This window comes from Pongo abelii, chromosome 7, assembly GCF_028885655.2.
Source record: "Pongo abelii isolate AG06213 chromosome 7, NHGRI_mPonAbe1-v2.0_pri, whole genome shotgun sequence".
NCBI lineage: Eukaryota > Metazoa > Chordata > Mammalia > Primates > Hominidae > Pongo > Pongo abelii.
Window position 1 is genome coordinate 114,601,059 of NC_071992.2, and position 18,592 is coordinate 114,619,650.

At 38.3% G+C, this 18,592-nt stretch overlaps 1 protein-coding gene across 3 annotated transcripts in view; it reads right to left on the minus strand.

The window, feature by feature from the left end:
• Nucleotides 1-18,592, minus strand: part of STK3 (serine/threonine kinase 3) — a 355,868-nt gene that overhangs the window by 231,841 nt on the left and 105,435 nt on the right. For all 3 annotated transcript variants that reach the window (XM_024250559.3, XM_063726297.1, NM_001132197.1), the window contains 2 exon segments: nucleotides 11,028-11,192; nucleotides 10,352-10,519 (listed from right to left, as the gene is read on the minus strand). In XM_024250559.3, coding sequence (XP_024106327.1) covers nucleotides 10,352-10,519; nucleotides 11,028-11,192 — 333 coding nt within the window.

Sequence of the window (18,592 nt, forward strand, 5' to 3'; positions counted from 1 at the left end):
ACCATATAATCATCTCAATAGACACAGAAAAGGCTTTTGATAAAATCCTATACTCCTTCATTATAAAAACCCACAACAAACTTGGCATCAAAGGAACATACCTTAACATAATAAGAGGTATCTATTACAAACTCATGGCCAACATCATACTGAATGGGCAAAAGACAGATGCATTCCCTTAAGAACTGGACCAAGACAAAGATGTCCACTCTTACCATTCCTATCCATTATGTCACTAGAAGTCCTAGCCAGAGCAATAGGCAAGAGAAGGAAGTAAAAGACATACAAATAGGAAAAAAGGAAGTCAAATTATCTCTCTTCACTGACAGTATAATTGTATACTAGAAAATCCTAGATTCTGTCAAGACTCCTAGGCCTGATAAATGATTTCAGCAAAGTCTCAGGATATAAAGTCAATGTACAAAAATCAGCAGCACTTCTATACACTAATAATGTTCAAACTGAGAGCCAAGTCGAGAATGCAATGCCATTTACAATTCCTACCAAAAAAAATAAAAATAAATAACAACCTAGGAATACACTTAACCAAGGAGGTGAAGGATCTCCACAAGGAGAACTACAAAAGACTACTAAAAGATAGCAGAGACGACACAAACAAATAGAAGAGCATTCCATGTTCCCAGGTTGGAAGAATCAATATTGTTAAAATGGTCATACTGCCCAAAGCAATCTACAGATTCGATGCTATTCCTATCAAACTACCACCATCATTTTTCACAGAATTAGAAAAAAACTATTCTAAAATTTATATGGAACCAAAAAGGAGCCTAAATAGCCAAGGCAATTCTAAGCAAAAAGAACAAAGCCAGAGACATCAATTTACCTGACTTCAAACTATACTACATGGCTACCGTAACCAAAACAGCAAGGTACTGGTACAAAAATAGACACATAGACCAATGGAACAGAATAGAGGCATAAAAAAATAATGAGATCATGTCCTTTGCAGGAATGTGGATGCAGCTGGAGGCCATAGTCCTAAGCAAACTAACACAGAAACAGAAAACCAAACACTGCATGTTCTTACTTATAAGTGGGGGCTGAATACTGGGTTCACACGGACATAAAGATGGAAACAACAGACGCTAGGAACTCTAAAAGGAAGGAAGGGGTGGAGAGGACAAGGGCTGAAAAACTTCCTATCAGATACTATGTTCAGTATCTGGGTGACAGGATCAGCAGAAGCCCAAACCTCAGTACCATGCAATATATCCTTGTTACAAACCTGAACATGTACCCCCACTAAACCTAAAATAAAAATGGAAATTTAAATAATATAAACTGTGAAAAAATATTTTTAAAAAATAATTTCCAAAGAATATGAAATGCTGATTTACAATTATTAAATATTTACACAACTTCTTCAGAACACACCTATTGCATAATGCAAAGTACATATATGATTAAATAAAAATAATCCTCTACTTGGTGGACAACTAAGTCATTTGCATAGAAACGGTGAAAAGCATTCTGATTGAAAGATCTCTCAATATAGTGATTACAAAGAAGACATACAAAGGGACTCAGACTGCGTATTATAATTGGGGTGCAGAAAGTGATATGGGGACAACTGGAAAGACAATAAACAGGCAGTAAAAAGTTAAAGGAGTAGGAGACCTTCACCAGCATAGAAACAACAAGCAGGTCAGTACTAGAGAGAGGTTAAACAAAAAACCCAATTTAAAAATGGGCAAAGGAGCACCGGGCATGGTGGCTCAAAACCTGTAATCCCAACACTTTGGGAAGCCAAGGCGGGTGGATCACAACAAGGTCAAGAGATTGACACCATCCTGGTCAACATGGTGAGACCCCATCTCTACTAAAAATACAAAAATTAGCTGGGCGTGGTGTGTGCATCTGTAATCCCAGCTACTCGGGAGGCTGAGGCAGGAGAATCGCTTGAACCTGGGAGGTGGAGGTTGCAGTGAGCCGAGATCATGCCACTGCACTCCAGCCTGGGTGACAGAGCAAGACTCCGCCTCAAAAAAAAAAAAAAAATAGGCAAATGAATTGAATAGACAGTTCCCAAAAGATATACATAATGGACAATGGACAATAAGCATATGAAAAGATGTTCAATATCACTAGTCATCAGAGAAATGCAGATCAAAATTACAATGAGATGCCACTTCACTCCCATTACAATGGCCATTAGCAAAGAAAAACAACAGAAAATAACAAGTGCTGGCAGGAATGTGAAGAAACTGAAACTCTTGTACATTGGTGGCAGGAATGTAAAATGGTACAGCTGCTGTGGAAAACAGTATGGAGGTTCCTCAAAAAATTAAACAGTCTTGAATTGATGATTGTGGATCCAGTTCATGGTAGCATTATTCACAAAAGCCAAAAGGAGGAAGAAACCCAACTGCCCATCAACAAATGAATGAATAAACAAAATACGCTATATACATACAAAGAAATATTATTCAGGCTTTAAAAGGAAGCCAATTCTGACACATTCTACGACTTGTATAAATTATTGAAAACATTAGGCTACATAAAACACACACACACAAAAGAACAAATATTGTATGATTCTAGTCAAACTCATAGAGACAGGAAGTAGAATACTGGTTGCGAGGGGTTGGGGCAAGAGGATATGGAGAATTATTGTTTAATGGGTACAGGGTTTCAGTTTGAGATAATAAAAAAATTTCTAGAAATAGTAGTAATGATTGCACAATAATGTAAATGTACTTTATGGCAATGAATTGTATAGAGTACTTTAAAATGATTAAAATGATAAATTTTATGTTATATATTACTCATTAATCCTAATTATAATCTTAAATTATATAATTATAATTATACTATATAATTGTTAATCTCAAATTATACATAATTATTAATCTTAAATTTTCTTTCTCTCTCTATTTGAAAGAAGAGAACATATTATGGGGAGTGTAGTGAGTTGAAAAATGGCCATCCTCAGAAGATATGTCCACATCCTAATCTCTGAAACCTCTAAATGTTACATAATTTGGGGGGAAAAAATACAATTTATGCAGATATAATTAAGTTAAGAATCTTGAAAGCAGAAGATCATCCTGGATCATCTGAGTGGGCCCTAAATCCAATGACAAGTATCCTTATAAGAGAAAGGCAGAGAGAAATTTGAGGTAGGTAGACAAAAAAGAGGACACAGGGCTGGGTGCAGTGGCTCACACCTGTAATCCCAGCACTTTGGGAGGCCAAGGCAGACAGACTGCTTAAGCTCAGGAGTTCGAGACCAGACTGGGCAACATGGTGAACTCCATCTCCACAAAAAAAAAATAAGATTAGCCAGGCATGGTAGCTTGTGCCTGTAGTCCCAGCTACTTGGGGGGCTGAGGCGGGATGATTGCTTGAACCCAGGAATTCGAGGCTGCAGTGAGCCATGTTCGCGCCACAGCACTCCAGCCTGGATGACAAAGCAAGACCCTGTGAAAGAAGAAAGAAGATGATGATGATGACACCGACACTCAGAGGAGAATGCAATATGGAGATGTAGGCAGAGATTAGAGTAAGACAACTACAATCTAAGGAAAACAGGATTGCAGGCGGCCACCAAGAGCTGGAAAAAGTGAAGAATAGATTATCCTGTAGAGCCCCTTGAGGGAGTACAGTCCTGCCAACACTTTGATTTCAGACTTCTGGTTTCCCAGGCTAAATGAAGATACTCCTCTATGCCATTCACTCCTATGTTAAATCCTCGCAAGGAATCTTCCAACAGGTGGTGTCATACAAACACACCTGCACATACACTAAGACATCCAAGGTATCTACAAATACCTACACAGCAGGGACTGGGAGATGGAAGGTGTGTTAAGTGTGTTGGGTGTGGTATTACTCAAGTCTCACCACTACAGAGAATCAGTTTTCCAGAATTTCTCAAGGAAATTTTATTATTAATTGAGCAGGAAGGAGGACACGGATTCTTTTCTCTTTTTTGGTGTTGGGTTTTTTTAAATATTAAAAAATGGTTAAGTGTTCACTCTTTAGATGTGGACATAACCACATTTTTTGTCTCTTTTTTTAAAATCATTTGATTGCGAAAAAAGTAGTGCCATGTGATTTGCAATGGGAGACAGCTACTGTGTTTTACTTTTTGATATGCACTATAAAGAATGATCTTCTTACCCATGGTCTGTTTTTACACTGCCTATACTAAAGCATTTGTTGCATCTATTTAAATGCTATGTTTCTCCAAAAAGGGAGGTGGGAGCCAGTTGGAAAATATGGTGGGTTAAGGAAAAGATTCTTCAGGAAAGGATAGCATTATTTTGAAAACATCATTCATCAAAAATAACTCTTTATGTTTGAAAATATCTGCAGGGCTCCTTTCTTTGTAAGTAGGTAGTGTAAGGACACAGAGATAGAGACCTTTTTTTTAGGCTAAAACAATTCTTAATTTACTCTTAAACAGAGATTGTCATACTTCATGTGAGCTAAATTTCCAGAAAATTGCCAAGTGCCTCCAATTATCTCCTTAAATCACATTTGACAAAATTTCTTCCAAAATACACTATTTATTTACACATCTTTTTTTAAAGTTATAAACATTCAGTACTGCATTGCATAGAAGTAAAAATTCTTAGTTTGATTTTTATTTTCTTTCCTTCACCTGATTCAAGAAATCATCAGGTACTTCTCCTGCTGTCCACAGACTGATCCATACAGTTCTTACCCCTTTCCCTATGCTGAACAACAGGTAAGCAAACACAAAGGTTTTTTACAGGTTATGCCTGTACTCCCAGCTACTCAGGAGGCTGAGGCAGGATAATTGCTTGACCCAGGGAGGCGAAGATTGCAGTGAGCCGAGATGGCACCACTGCACTCCAGCCTGGGTGACAGAGCGAGACTCCATCAAGGAAAAAAATACAAAAATTTGCTGGGTGTGGTGGTGTGCACCTGTAGTTCCAGGTATTCGAGAGGCTGAGGTGGGAGGAATGCTTGAGCCTGGGAGGTTGAGGGCTGCAGTGAGCTGTGATTGTGCCACTGCACTCCTTCCTGCCTGGGTGACACAGTGAGACCCTGTCAAATGGATGGAAGGAAGGAAGGAAGGGAGGGAGGAAGGAAGGAACGAAGGGAGGGAGGGAGGGAAAAGAAAAGAAAGGAAAGGAAAAAAGTAAAGAGAAAAGAAAAGAAAGAGGGAAGGAAGGAAGGAAGGAAGGAAATGATACTAGTTATTCATCTCCTGATTTAAAATATATATATATATATATATACATACTTCCTAAGGCTGGGTGCACTGGCTTACGCTTGTAATCCCAGTACTTTGGGAGACCGAGGCAGGTGGATCACTTGAGGCCAGGAGTTCAAGATCAGCCTGGCCAACATGGTGAAACCCCGTCACTACTAAAAATACAAAAAATTAGCTGGGCATGGTGGTGTGCACCTGTAATCCCAGCTACTTGGGAGGCTGAGCTGAGACAGGAGAATCGCTTGAAACCGGGAGGCAGAGGTTGCAGCAAGCCAAGACTGCCACTGTACTCCAGCCTAGGCAACAGGGCGAGACTTTGTCTCAAAAAAAAATATATATATATATACACATATACATACACACTCACACACTCACACACACACTCTCTCTCTCTCTCTCACACTCACTTCCTAAAGGCCTGAGAAAGAGAGAAGACTGATCTCCTCAAAAGTATGTGGTTAACTGAATTTAAAACTAAATTTTTTTAACTATTCTATTTATCTAACTGATCAAAATTAATTTGGTGGTTTCGTATTTAACTTTATAAAATAAATTGAGTTTTAATTTAAAAAAAATTGTTTCACTTAACATTCTGATTAGACTTACTCCCATTTGTCACTACTCACTAATTTTAATCTCGTAGCTGAATATAAATTTATGAGCACTTTTATCCCTCTCCTGTTTAAAAAGCTTTATACGTTTCAATGTGTGCATCATCATTTCCCTTTACTAAACAGATAATCATTACTGTCTACCACAGTGAAGATTCGGTTTACATATACTACAAGTTTCTTTGAGGGAAAAAAAAAAGTTGTATCAAAACTAACAAATTTGGTTAACTCCTTGCCATCAAACAAATCCAGTGTTTTTAATAGCTCTTTTTATTAGAAAATTTCTCCTTGAACATCTATATTCCAAATATTCCTTATTCTGCCCAGGAATGATAAAAGAAATATCAATCTTTGACAAACTGATAAACTAGAGCATATAAAACAAATGACCTCAGACTTAACACCTTTGAAGGACCCATTCTCAAATAACTGCAAATTTCCAATTTAACCACTTTCATTTTCTAATTTAGTGCTATCTTTAAGTTCTTCATATCCCTCAGGCTATGACACCCTAAATATATGTCCTACAAAAACCTTAATCAGTGAAAAACAGTATTAATTTGTGGCCACTTAAGGAGAAGCAACTCCATTCTAAATTATCCAAGCTCAAGGCATCTCTTTTTGCCCCTAATTTTTGCCGCCCTAAGCAATACTACTTTACAAACAGCCCTGGTGCCTAAACACGGTAAAAGGCTGAGAAAATGACTGGGAAACCAAATCCCAGTTCACTCAGTCTAGAAGGCAGCACCACTGTTCTAAAGTGTTCCTAATTATATACAGCTAGTGGGCAGGCATAGTGGAAAGGGCTAGAACTCTGTGAGGATGAATGCAAGGCATTTCAGAAAGACTGGATAGAATCCTCACTCCAATTAGGCAATACCACCAGTGTCTGGGCACCCCACTATAGATGGAGGCTGGGGAAACTCACTCACCACATCCTAACTTTGTCTCTAACTTTGTTCTAGATAGCCATGTATATGTAGTAAATTGTATCATTTACTTATATTAAAATAACTATCAGGTTTTTTGCCTGTATCAGCTGTGGGGTCTTCGTGTCAATCACATCTTTGTCTCATTGTAGATTATTTGACTTTGTAGATTATTGATTAACTCATTAGCCTATATGGCTACCAAAAAATGGCTGGATAACAAAACATTAAAAATTGAAATCTGTCCATATTTCCTGCTACTCTGGAAAACTTAAAGGGTTCAGATTTTAAATTAGTAATTATAATATTGTGATTCCATGGTTGTAAAATGTCTTATTTTTGTTAGCCGCTCCTCCACTTGCACAGAGTTGGGATATTAACACAGAGGATATTTCTTTGGTGTCTAGGCAAAAACACAGAACAAACTGAGTTCATATCTCAGTTCTGCCACTGACCAGTTATGTCATCTTAAATAACATAATCTTATCCATTTCATCCAATCCACCCAATGGAGGATAAAATATTTATTTCACAAAATTACTACAGTACAAAAAAAAGTTGGTTAAAAAACTTCAATATTTCACTCACTTACCATAGTGTCATATCCTACCAGCTTTCTCATATCTTAACTACCACTTTATCTCCTCTCTAACCTCCTGAGATTCTGATTTAATCTGTTTAGGGTAGGGCTCCCCAGATGACTGCTATGCAGCAAGCGTGGAGAACACTATCTATTCTTTGATCACTCCATTTCCTTACACTCTCTCTTCTTTCTAGACTGTGCCCTGTTAGTAACCCCTTGAACTGTCTCTCAGCAGCATCCTTAAATTCCCTATAGCCCCATCCTTCTAAGACATTCATTAAAACCCAAACCCTCCATATCAAGGCCATAATGCATTCTACTGCACAGCAGAGCACACTACCACAAGAAGGCCCACAAACCAGGATTAATTACACTATACTTTCTCAATTACCAATTTTAGCTGGGCCCTCAACCATTTTTTTTCTCTTTTGGACAGCTCTTTCTTTCATTGCCCTCACTATACCCCCCCCCCACCAAACTACTGTAAACCTTGATGAAACAGTAAAGTTTATTAATTTTATTAAATTTCTACACTTGAATATGTATTTTTAATATTCTACATTGACAAAATGGAAAATATGCATAAAGCACTTCCCCCACATATCAAAGAACAACAATAATCTGAAAAAAAAGCAGTTGTGTGACTGAGCTGCAAGCTAAATAAACTACAAGGCTCTTTTCAAAGAACATCATTTTTACTTGAAGAATAACTAACAGAAAACTAAGGTTACACAGACTTGGGTATTTGACAGACATTTTCTCAAAAATGAACCAAGTGAACCTGTCATTTCAAGGAAAACAAAAGGCAGTACTTGTTACCAGTGATAAAACTATATCTGTTACATGATCTTAACAGCTTCCAATACTTGCAGTTCAATACTCTAATTTGTAAGACAGCTCACAAACACAAAAAAAGTTAAATAATGGTATCATTTAAATAGGAAATAAACTATATTACGTTTGGAAATGCACGAGGCAACACTTGATTAACTGTCCAAAGAACTGGACTGTGAAGAAATTGCCTATATACAAAATATGAGGAAAAAGAGAAATCTACTTGGGCGATAGCTGTCAAGAATGGCTCTATACAGGCATAAAATCCAAGTTGGGACTTGAAAAATTGGTAGGATTTAGATTAAAAAAAAAAAAACAGTGAGAAAGGCATCCTAGGAAGTTTGCAATATATGTATATTTTTTTCTAAGAGAAATATTATTTTCAGGTGTATTTTTAATAATGTATAATGTATTCATTCAAACTCTCAGGTAATATTATAAGATCCTTAAAGGAAGAGGCCACATATTACAATTCTCTGCTATCTGAGCACAGGATCAAATTTAACATGTTGAACTATTTGGTTGGAAAAATAAGATTTACACAAGGAAGAAGCAGAATAGTAATAATGGAAGTCCTAAGTTAAATCCCAGCTCTCGAACTTACCTAGGTTGCATTGGGTAATTTAGTAAACCTCACTGATTCAAACTCAAATACACCTACTTTGAGGATCACCCTACAAACATCCTAACTAAAAGAACCACAGATAACTAATGATCAGAGATGAAATAAGACTTTGTGTTCCTGTTTTTATGCTGACCTTGTTATTTTTCAAGTTATTTTCAAACAATTGATGCATTTTTATCTTTCATTTACCAAAAGGAATTTATATACACAAAGAAGATGGTACATATTGTATACAATTATATTACTCAAAGAACTCTAGGCTGGGCACACTCCTGTAATCCCAGCACTTTGGGAAGCTGAGGTGGGCGGATCGCTTGAGCCCAGGAGTTGGAGACCAGCCTGGGCAACATCGCGACACCCTGTCTCTACAAAAAATTAGTTGGGCATGGTGGTGCATACCTATAGTCCCAGCTACTCTGCAGGCTGAGGTGGGAGGATCACCTGAGCCCAGGAGGTCGAGGCTAGAGTGAGCCATGATCGCACTACTACACTCCAGGCTGGGTGACAGAGTGAGACCTGGTCTCAAAAGAAAAAAAAAATCTCTCTTTAAAATGTTTCAATACAGCAGACAGATTTTTAAATATTTTCTGTATAATACACTGTTACCTATATTATTGAAATTTAACCCACAACAGCATTATAATATCAGATGTAATTCCAATTTATTCTTCTTCAGATATTCTAAAATAATGCATTCTTCCTCTTCCTATCTATTTACTTCACATTCCTCCAGCCACCATGACATTATCTTCTCTTTTCTACAAATACACACATATATACACTCTTCCCCTCATTCCTACATCCTTATTGAGATAACTACAGCCACTAGAGGGCAATAAGTATACAAAGATCAGTGTACCTATCTATGATGATGAACTTATCTATATGATTCACATAGTAATAAACCTGAAAAGTATATCATCACAAACCCTGAAACATAGGCAATTAGACTTGAATATGCAAGATACATATTTCAAACTCAAAAATTATCCTGCAGAGGTCACAGAAGCATATAATGATGTTCAAAAAAGGAATTCCATTTTCTCAGTAAGCATTCATTAAAAAAAAATTAGCTGAATTCCTTTATATGTGCATAGTAATATTAGAAATTAGGATTGCTTAATACTGTCCTCGGACCAAAGAAGAGAAAGGGCAGGAAAAAAAAAAAAACACAGTAAGGTATAAATTACAGAGTGGGTAAAAAAGTGAGAAATGATTACTTCCAACTCTTTCATTACCACAGTCAAGAAAACAATAAACTGAAGAGCAAAGAGGATTTACCAACCCTTTCTCCTATTGAAAAGCAAGCAAAAATTTTACAGTTATATTTTTGGGGGAGGAGAACAGTGATGGTAGAGATATACAAAGCCTTCAGTTCTTTTCTCACAATTAAGAATGCAGAAGGAAGAGAAGTTAACAGTTACTAATCTTTAAGAGGTAATTTTACCATTTTTAAAAAGAATACATTTAAATGAACTTATTTAGTTTATATTTACTTACACTGACATTACAAAACTGCAACACTTATATAAGGCTAACATTTTCAGCAAACCATAATTTTCTTACCCTCATTGGATGTATATCAGCATAAGGAGGTTTTCCTTCAGCCATTTCTATAGAAGTAATGCCAAGGGACCAGATGTCGGCCACACAGTTATAGCCTATTTCTTGAATCACCTCAGGAGCCATCCAAAATGGAGTTCCTATTACAGTATTGCGTTTTGCCATTGTATCCTGCAATAACGTTACATAGCCATAAATGCTACTACAAAAGCACAAAGGAAATCTGTATGCCAAACATTCTTTTAAAAAATGTTAAAACCTCCAATGCCACAGATTATATCAGAAACTATTTTGCTAAAATTTCAACTAGTTATGACATACTTAGGAATTCCGAATTCTGAAAATAACCAAGAGTCCACAGGTAACTTATCCCCACTACCATCATTAAACACAGTCATTAAAGATAGTGCTATAATGATAAAAGCTACAGAAATGAGCTATGTAGCTTCCCTTTCAGAACATTTAAGCATTTTGATTATAAGATATATTTTCACATTCAATCACCCTAAATTATAAATTAAATAATACTCAAATTTGGCTCAATTATGGTTCCTTCTCCACAAAAATTAAAAAATTACACATTTCTTTCCATTCCCCCTCAAAAAGTAATTGAAGTTCAGTTATAATCAAATCTGAACAAATTAGCCAAGTGTTTAGAAAACCATTAAAGTTAACTTACTGTTAACTGACCAGCCACTCCAAAATCTGCCAATTTTGCATGTCCTTCTGTATTGAGGAGAATATTTCCAGCTTTTATATCTCTGTGTATTTTTCTCATAAAGTGCAAATATTCTAGTCCTTTCAATGTAGATTTAAGAATGGTTGCAATTTCATCTTCTGTTAACTGGAAAGAAATATTTTTAAAACCATAATTAAAATGCCATGTTAGATAAACACTTACGAAAGAGCACTAGTAACAAGTATGTCTTTCCGTGTGTGTGTGTGTGTGTGTGTGTGTGTGTTTTTAAGAGACCCTACTCTGTTGCCCAGGCTACAGTGCAGTGGTGTGATGATAGCTCACTGCAGCCTAAAATTCCTGGGGTCAAGGCATGCTCCCACCTCAGCTTCCCGAGTAGCTAGAACTACAGGCACATGCCACCCCAATAAGCTAACTTATTTTTATTTTTGTAGAGATGGGGGTCTCGCTATGTTGTCTGGACTGGTCTTGAACTCTTTGCTTCAAACAATTCTCCTTCCTCAGCTTCCCAAAGTGTTGGGATTATAGGTGTGAGCCACCATGCCTAGCCACAAGTACTTCTTTCTAATGACCACTAAACCTCCAGGAAAATGCTAAAGGGGTAAATAATCGAGAACCTCTTCTTCCCACAATAAGCTTTGTTACTCTTACTACACATTTTACTAATGAAAGGATGATCAAATTTCTCTCTTTAAGATTAACAGTATCAGCAGGGCGTGGTGGCTCACACCTGTAATCCCAGCACTTTGGGAGGCTGAGGCGAGCAGATCACTTGAGGTCAGGAGTTCGAAACCAGCCTGGCCCACATGGTGAAACCTCGTCTCTACTAACAATACAAAAATTAGCCAGGTGTGATGGCGTGCACTTGTAATCACAGCTACTCAGGAGGCTGAGGCAGGAGAGTCACTTGAACCTGGGAGGCAGAGGTTGCAGTGAGCCGAGATCACATCACTGCACGTCAACCTGGGTGACACAGCAAGACTCCATCTCAAAAAAAAAAAAAAAAAAAAAAAAAAAAAAAAAATTATCAGTATCATTCCTAAAGCAAACGACGTATCTCAAGAATCAGCCTGATATAAGGAATCACAATAGTGATTTCCCACATCTTCTAACACTGGGGGGGCACTATCACAGCTAATATCTGTTCTGAAAAAGTAAATTCAGATACTTCCCCTGAGATATTTCAGATTCTTGATGAAAATGAAACCAACAGCTTTACATAAAGGAAAGTAAATGAGGGAGGGGGGCTTGCAATGAATCTTCTGCGAGAAGCTCCTACACCAATGTCACTCCTAACACTTCCAAGTTCTGCACTTCTGACCTAATATTGAGAACTCAGAAGAAAAAATGTCAGAGAAAGATTAGGAAAATGGAAACACAAGCAAAGACTATCAGAGGAGGGAAAAAGGGGAGAGCAGAGAAGGCCAAGGAAGAGAGGGATGGGAAAGAAAGAAAATCTTCTTAACAGTTGTAGCAGCAGAGCCACTGCTATCTGTACCAGGCAATGTGCTAAGAGTTTTGCATGCATCCTCTCATTTATTCTTAAAACAACCTTGTAAGGTAGTGTGATATTATGAAATCACAGAAAATATTTAGTCTTTGTAGGTTCTTGGCACAAAATCTCCTAAGACCCTGTGAATTGACTGAGTGAGTGAGAAGTTGAATCAGGATATTTTATCTTTGTTTTCTCACCCTCTCACAAGAGTGAGAGGGGCTGTCTTTTGTCATTCATAATAAGCTCCTTTCAACCATACCAGAATTTTTACTGATCAGGTGACTCTTGGTGGGAGCCTAGATAGCTTTAGGATGGGAGCTGGTTGCCGAAAAAACCAACCAAGTGATTAGAAGTCTGGAAATTTCAGCCCGACCCCTGACTTACAGGAGGGCTGCAGGGAGAGAGGAGGTAGAGATTTAATTAAGCACAAATGTCCAAAGACTCCAAAGACTTAATCAATCATGCCTACATAACAGAATCAACCATAAAAATTCTAAATGATAGGGACTGCTCTCAAGCTTATATTCTATCTATAAGCAACGGGATAATTTGATAGAAAATAGGATAACACAGGAAAATGTCTGTGAAAATTGCTATGAGGACAATAATAGAGAGCTACTGACAGAGAACGACTGAGAAGCTACTTTAGATTGACATTCAAGAAGGCCCAAAAGACATTTTACTGAAGTCTAAATGATATAATGGGGCCAATCATGTGAATGGCTATCTGGGAACATACACGCCACAAAAAGGAAAAAAAAAAAAGATTAAAATATCTTGATTCAACTTCTCAAATTTTCTAAAACACTGAAGAAAAGAGAACACTTCCAAACTCATTTTAAGGGCATTATTCCGATACCAAAGCCAGACAAAGTCACCACAAAACAACTAAGACCAATATCCCTTATGAACATTGATACAAAAATCCTCAACAAAATACAGCACACCCACTTCAACAGGATCTTAAAAGGTTATACACCATGACCAACTGGAATGTATTCCTGGAATGCAAGGTTGATTCAACATACAAAATCGAACAATGCCATACACCACCTTAACAGAATGAAGAAGAAACCACATGATCATTTCAAATGAAAACAGAAAAAGCATTCGATTAAATTTAACTTCTTTTCATAAAACACACAACTAATATGAATAGAAGGAAACTATCTCACCATAGTAAAAGCTATATACAAAAAACCCAAAGTAAACGTCATACTCAAAGCTGTAAGACTGAAAGCTTTTCCTCAAAGATCAGGAACAATGCAAGGATGCTATTAGGTTGGTGCAAAAGTAATTGCAGTTTTTGCCATTTTTTTTTTTTTAAAGTAATGGCAAAAACCGAAATTACTTTTGCACCAGCCTAATACTTCTGTTCCACATAGTACTGGAGGTTCTAGACAGAGCAATTAGGTAAGAAAAACAAATAAAGGCATGTAAACTGGAAAAAAAGAAGTAAAATTATCTCTGTTCACAGATGACATGGATCATATATGTAGAAAATTCTAAAGATTCCACAAAAAAAACCTATTAGAACTAATAAATAGGGGTGGAGACAAGATGGCCGAATAGGAACAGCTCCAGTCTACAGCTCCCAGCATGAGCAATGCAGAAAACAGGTGATTTCTCCATTTCCAACTGAGGTACCAGATTCATCTCACTAGGGAGTATCGGAAAGTGGGTGCAAGACAGTGGGTGCAGCGCACTGAGCATGAGCTGAAGCAGGGTGGGGCATCATCTCACCTGGGAAGTGCAAGGAGTCAGGGAATTCCCTTTCCTAGTCAAAGAAAGGGGTGAAAGACAGCACCTGGAAAATCGGGTCACTCCTACCCTAATACGGTGCTTTTCCAACGGTGTTAGCAAACCGCACGCCAGGAGATTATATCCTGCGCCTGGCTCCGAGGGTCCTACACCCATGGAGCCTTGCTTGCTGCTAGCACAGCAGGGTGAGATCAAACTGCAATGCGGCAGAGAGGCTGGGGGAGGGGCGCCCGCCATTGCCGAGGCTTGAGTAGGTAAAAAAAGCAGCCAGGAAGCTCGAACTGGGTGGAGCCCACCGCAGCTCAAGGAGGCCGGCCTACCTCTGTAGACTCCACCTCTGGGGGCAGGGCATAGCCAAACAAAAGGCAGCAGAAACCTCTGCAGACTTAAATGTCCCTGTCTGACAGCACTGAAGAGAACAGTGGTTCTCCCAGCACACAGCTAGAGATCTGAGAACGGACAGACTGCCTCCTCAAGTGGGTCACTGATCCCCGAGTAGCCTAACTGGGAGGCAGCCCCCAGTAGGGGCAGAATGACACCTCACACAGCCAGGTACTCCTCTGAGACAAAACTTCCAGAGGAACAATCAGGCAGCAACATTTGCTGTTCACCAATATCCACTGTTCTGCAGCCTCTGCTGCTCATACCCAGGCAAACAGGGTCTGAAGTGGATCTACAGCAAACTCCAACAGACCTGCAGCTGAGGGTCCTGACTGTTAGAAGGAAAACTAACAAACAGAAAGGACATCCACACCAAAACCCCATCTGTACATCACCATCATCAAAGACCAAAGGTAGATAAAACCACAAAGATGGGGAAAAAACAGAGCAGAAAAACTGGAAACTCTAAAAATAAGAGCACCACTCCTCCTCAAAAGGAATGCAGCTCCTCACCAGCAATGGAACAAAGCTAGACACAGAGTAACTTTGACGAGATGAGAGAAGAAGGCTTCTGACAATCGAACTACTCTGAGCTAAAGGAGGAAGTACGAACCCATGGCAAAGAAGTTAAAAACCTTGAAAAAAATTTAGATGAATGGCTAACTAGAATAACCAATGCAGAGAAGTCCTTAAAGGACCTGATGGAGCTGAAAACCATGGCACAAGAACTATGTGACAAATGCAAAAGCCTCAGTAGCCGATTCAATCAACTGGAAGAAAGGGTATCAGTGATGGAAGATGAAATGAATGAAATGAAGCCAGAAGAGAAGTTCAGAGAAAAAAGAATAAAAAGAAACGAACAAAGCCTCCAAGAAATATGGGACTAAGTGAAAAGACCAAATCTATGTCTGATTGGTGTACCTGAAAGCGATGGGGAGAATGAAACCAAGCTGGTAAACACTCCGCAGGATATCACCCAGGAGAACTTCCTCAACCTAGCAAGGCAGGCCAACATTCAAATTCAGGAAATACAGAGAACGCCACAAAGATACTCCTCGAGAAGAGCAACTCCAAGACACATAATTGTCAGATTCATCAAAGTTGAAATGAAGGAAAAAATGTTACGGGTAGCCAGAGAGAAAGCTCGGGTTACCCACAAAGGGAAGCCCATCAGACTAACAGCTGATCTCTCGGCAGAAACTCCACAAGCCAGAAGAGAGTGGGGGCCAATATTCAACATTCTTAAAGAAAAGAATTTTCAACCCAGAATTTCATATCCAGCCAAACTAAGCTTCATAAGTGAAGGAGAAATAAAATACTTTACAAATAAGCAAATGCTGAGAGATTTTGTCACCACCAGGCCTGCCCTAAAAGAGCTCCTGAAGGAAGCACTAAACATGGAAAGGAACAACCGGTACCAGCCACTGCAAAAACATGCCAAATTGTAAAGACCATCAATGCTAGGAAGAAACTGTATCAACTAATGAGCAAAATAACCAGCTAACATCATGATGACAGGATCAAATTCACACATAACAATATTAACCTTAAATGTAAATGGGTTAAATGCTCCAATTAAAAGACACACACTGGAAAACTGGATAAAGAGTCAAGACCTATCAGTGTGCTGTATTCGGGAGACCCAACTCACATGCAGAGACACACATAGGCTCAAAATAAAGGGATGGAGGAAGATCTACCAAGCAAATGGAAAACAAAAAAAGGCAGGGGTTGCAATCCTAGTCTCTGATAAAACAGACTTTAAAACAACAAAGATCAAAAGAGACAAAGAAGGCCATTACATAATGGTAAAGGGATCAATTCAACAACAAGAGCTAACTATCCTAAATATATATGCACCCAATACAGGAGCATCCAGATTCATAAAGCAAGTCCTTAGAGACCTATACAGAGACTTAGACTCCCACACAATAATAATGGGAGACTTTAACACCAAACTGTCAACATTAGACAGATCAACAAGACAGAAAGTTAACAAGGATACCCAGGAATTAAACTCAGCGCTGCACCAAGCGGACCTAATAGACATCTACAGAACTCTACACCCCAAATCAACAGAATATACATTCTTTTCAGCACCACACCACACCTATTCCAAAATTGACCACATAGTTGGAAGTAAAGCACTCCTCAGCAAATGTAAAAGAATAGAAATCACAACAAACTGTCTCTCAGACCACAGTGCAATCAAACTAGAACTCAGGATTAAGAAACTCACTCAAAACCGCTCAACTACATGGAAACTGAACAACCTGCTCCTGAATGACTACTGGGTACATAACGAAATGAAGGCAGAAATAAAGATGCTCTTCGAAACCAACGAGAACAAAGACACAACATATCAGAATCTCTGGGACACATTCAAAGCAGTCTATAGAGGAAAATTTATAGCACTAAATACCCACAAGAGAAAGCAGGAAAGATCTAAAATCGACACCCTAACATCAAAATTAAAAGAACTAGAGAAGCAAGAGCAAACACATTCAAAAGCTAGCAGAAGGCAAGAAATAACTAAGATCAGAGCAGAATTGAAGGAGATAGAGACACAAAAAACCCTTCAAAAAATCAATGAATCCAGGAGCTGGTTTTTTGAAAAGATCAACAAAATAGACCACTAGCAAGACTAATAAAGAAGGAAAGAGAGAAGAATCAAATAGACGCAATAAAAAATGATAAAGGGGATATCACCACCAATCCCACAGAAATACAGACTACCATCAGAGAATACTATAAACACCTCTACGCAAACAAACTAGAAAATCTAGAAGAAATGGATGAATTCCTCAACACATACACCCTCCCAAGACTAAACCAGGAAGAAGTTGAATCTCTGAATAGAACAATAACAGGCTCTGAAATAATTAATAGCTTACCAACCAAAAAAAGTCCAGGACCAGATGGATTCACAGCCGAATTCTACCAGAGGTACAAGGAGGAGCTGGTACCATTCCTTCTGAAACTATTCCAATCAATAGAAAAAGAGGGAATCCTCCCTAACTCATTTTATGAGGCCAGCATCATCCTGATACCAAAGACTGGCAGAGACACAACCAAAAAAACCAGAATTTTAGACCAATATCCCTGATGAACATCGATGCAAAAATCCTTAATAAAATACTGACAAACCAAATCCAGCAGCACATCAAAAAGCTTATCCACCACGATCAACTTGGCTTCATCCCTGGGATGCAAGGCTGGTTCAATATACGCAAATCGATAAACGTAATCCAGCATATAAACAGAACCAAAGACAAAAACCACATGATTATCTCAACAGATGCAGAAAAGGCCTTTGACAAAATTCAACAACCCTTCATGCTAAAAACGCTCAATAAATTAGGTATTGATGGGACGTATCTCAAAATAATAAGAGCTATCTATGACAAACCCACAGCCAATATCATACCGAATGGGCAAAAACTGGAAGCATTCCCTTTGAAAACTGGCACAAGACAGGGATGCCCTCTCTCACCACTCCTATTCAACATAGTGTTGGAAGTGCTGGCCAGGGCAATCAGGAAAGAGAAGGAAACAAAGGGTATTCAATTAGGAAAAGAGGAAGTCAAATTGTCCCTGTTTGCAGATGACATGATTGTATATCTAGAAAACCCCATCATCTCAGCCCAAAATCTCCTTAAACCGATAGGCAATTTCAGCAAAAGTCTCAGGATACAAAATCAATGTACAAAAATCACAAGCATTCTTATTCACCAATAACAGACAGATAGTCAAATCATGAGTGAACTCCCATTCACAATTGCTTCAAAGAGAATAAAATACCTAGGAATCCAACTTACAAGGGATGTGAAGGACCTCTTCAAGGAGAACTACAAACCACTGCTCAATGAAATAAAAGAGGATACAAACAAATGGAAGAAGATTCCATGCT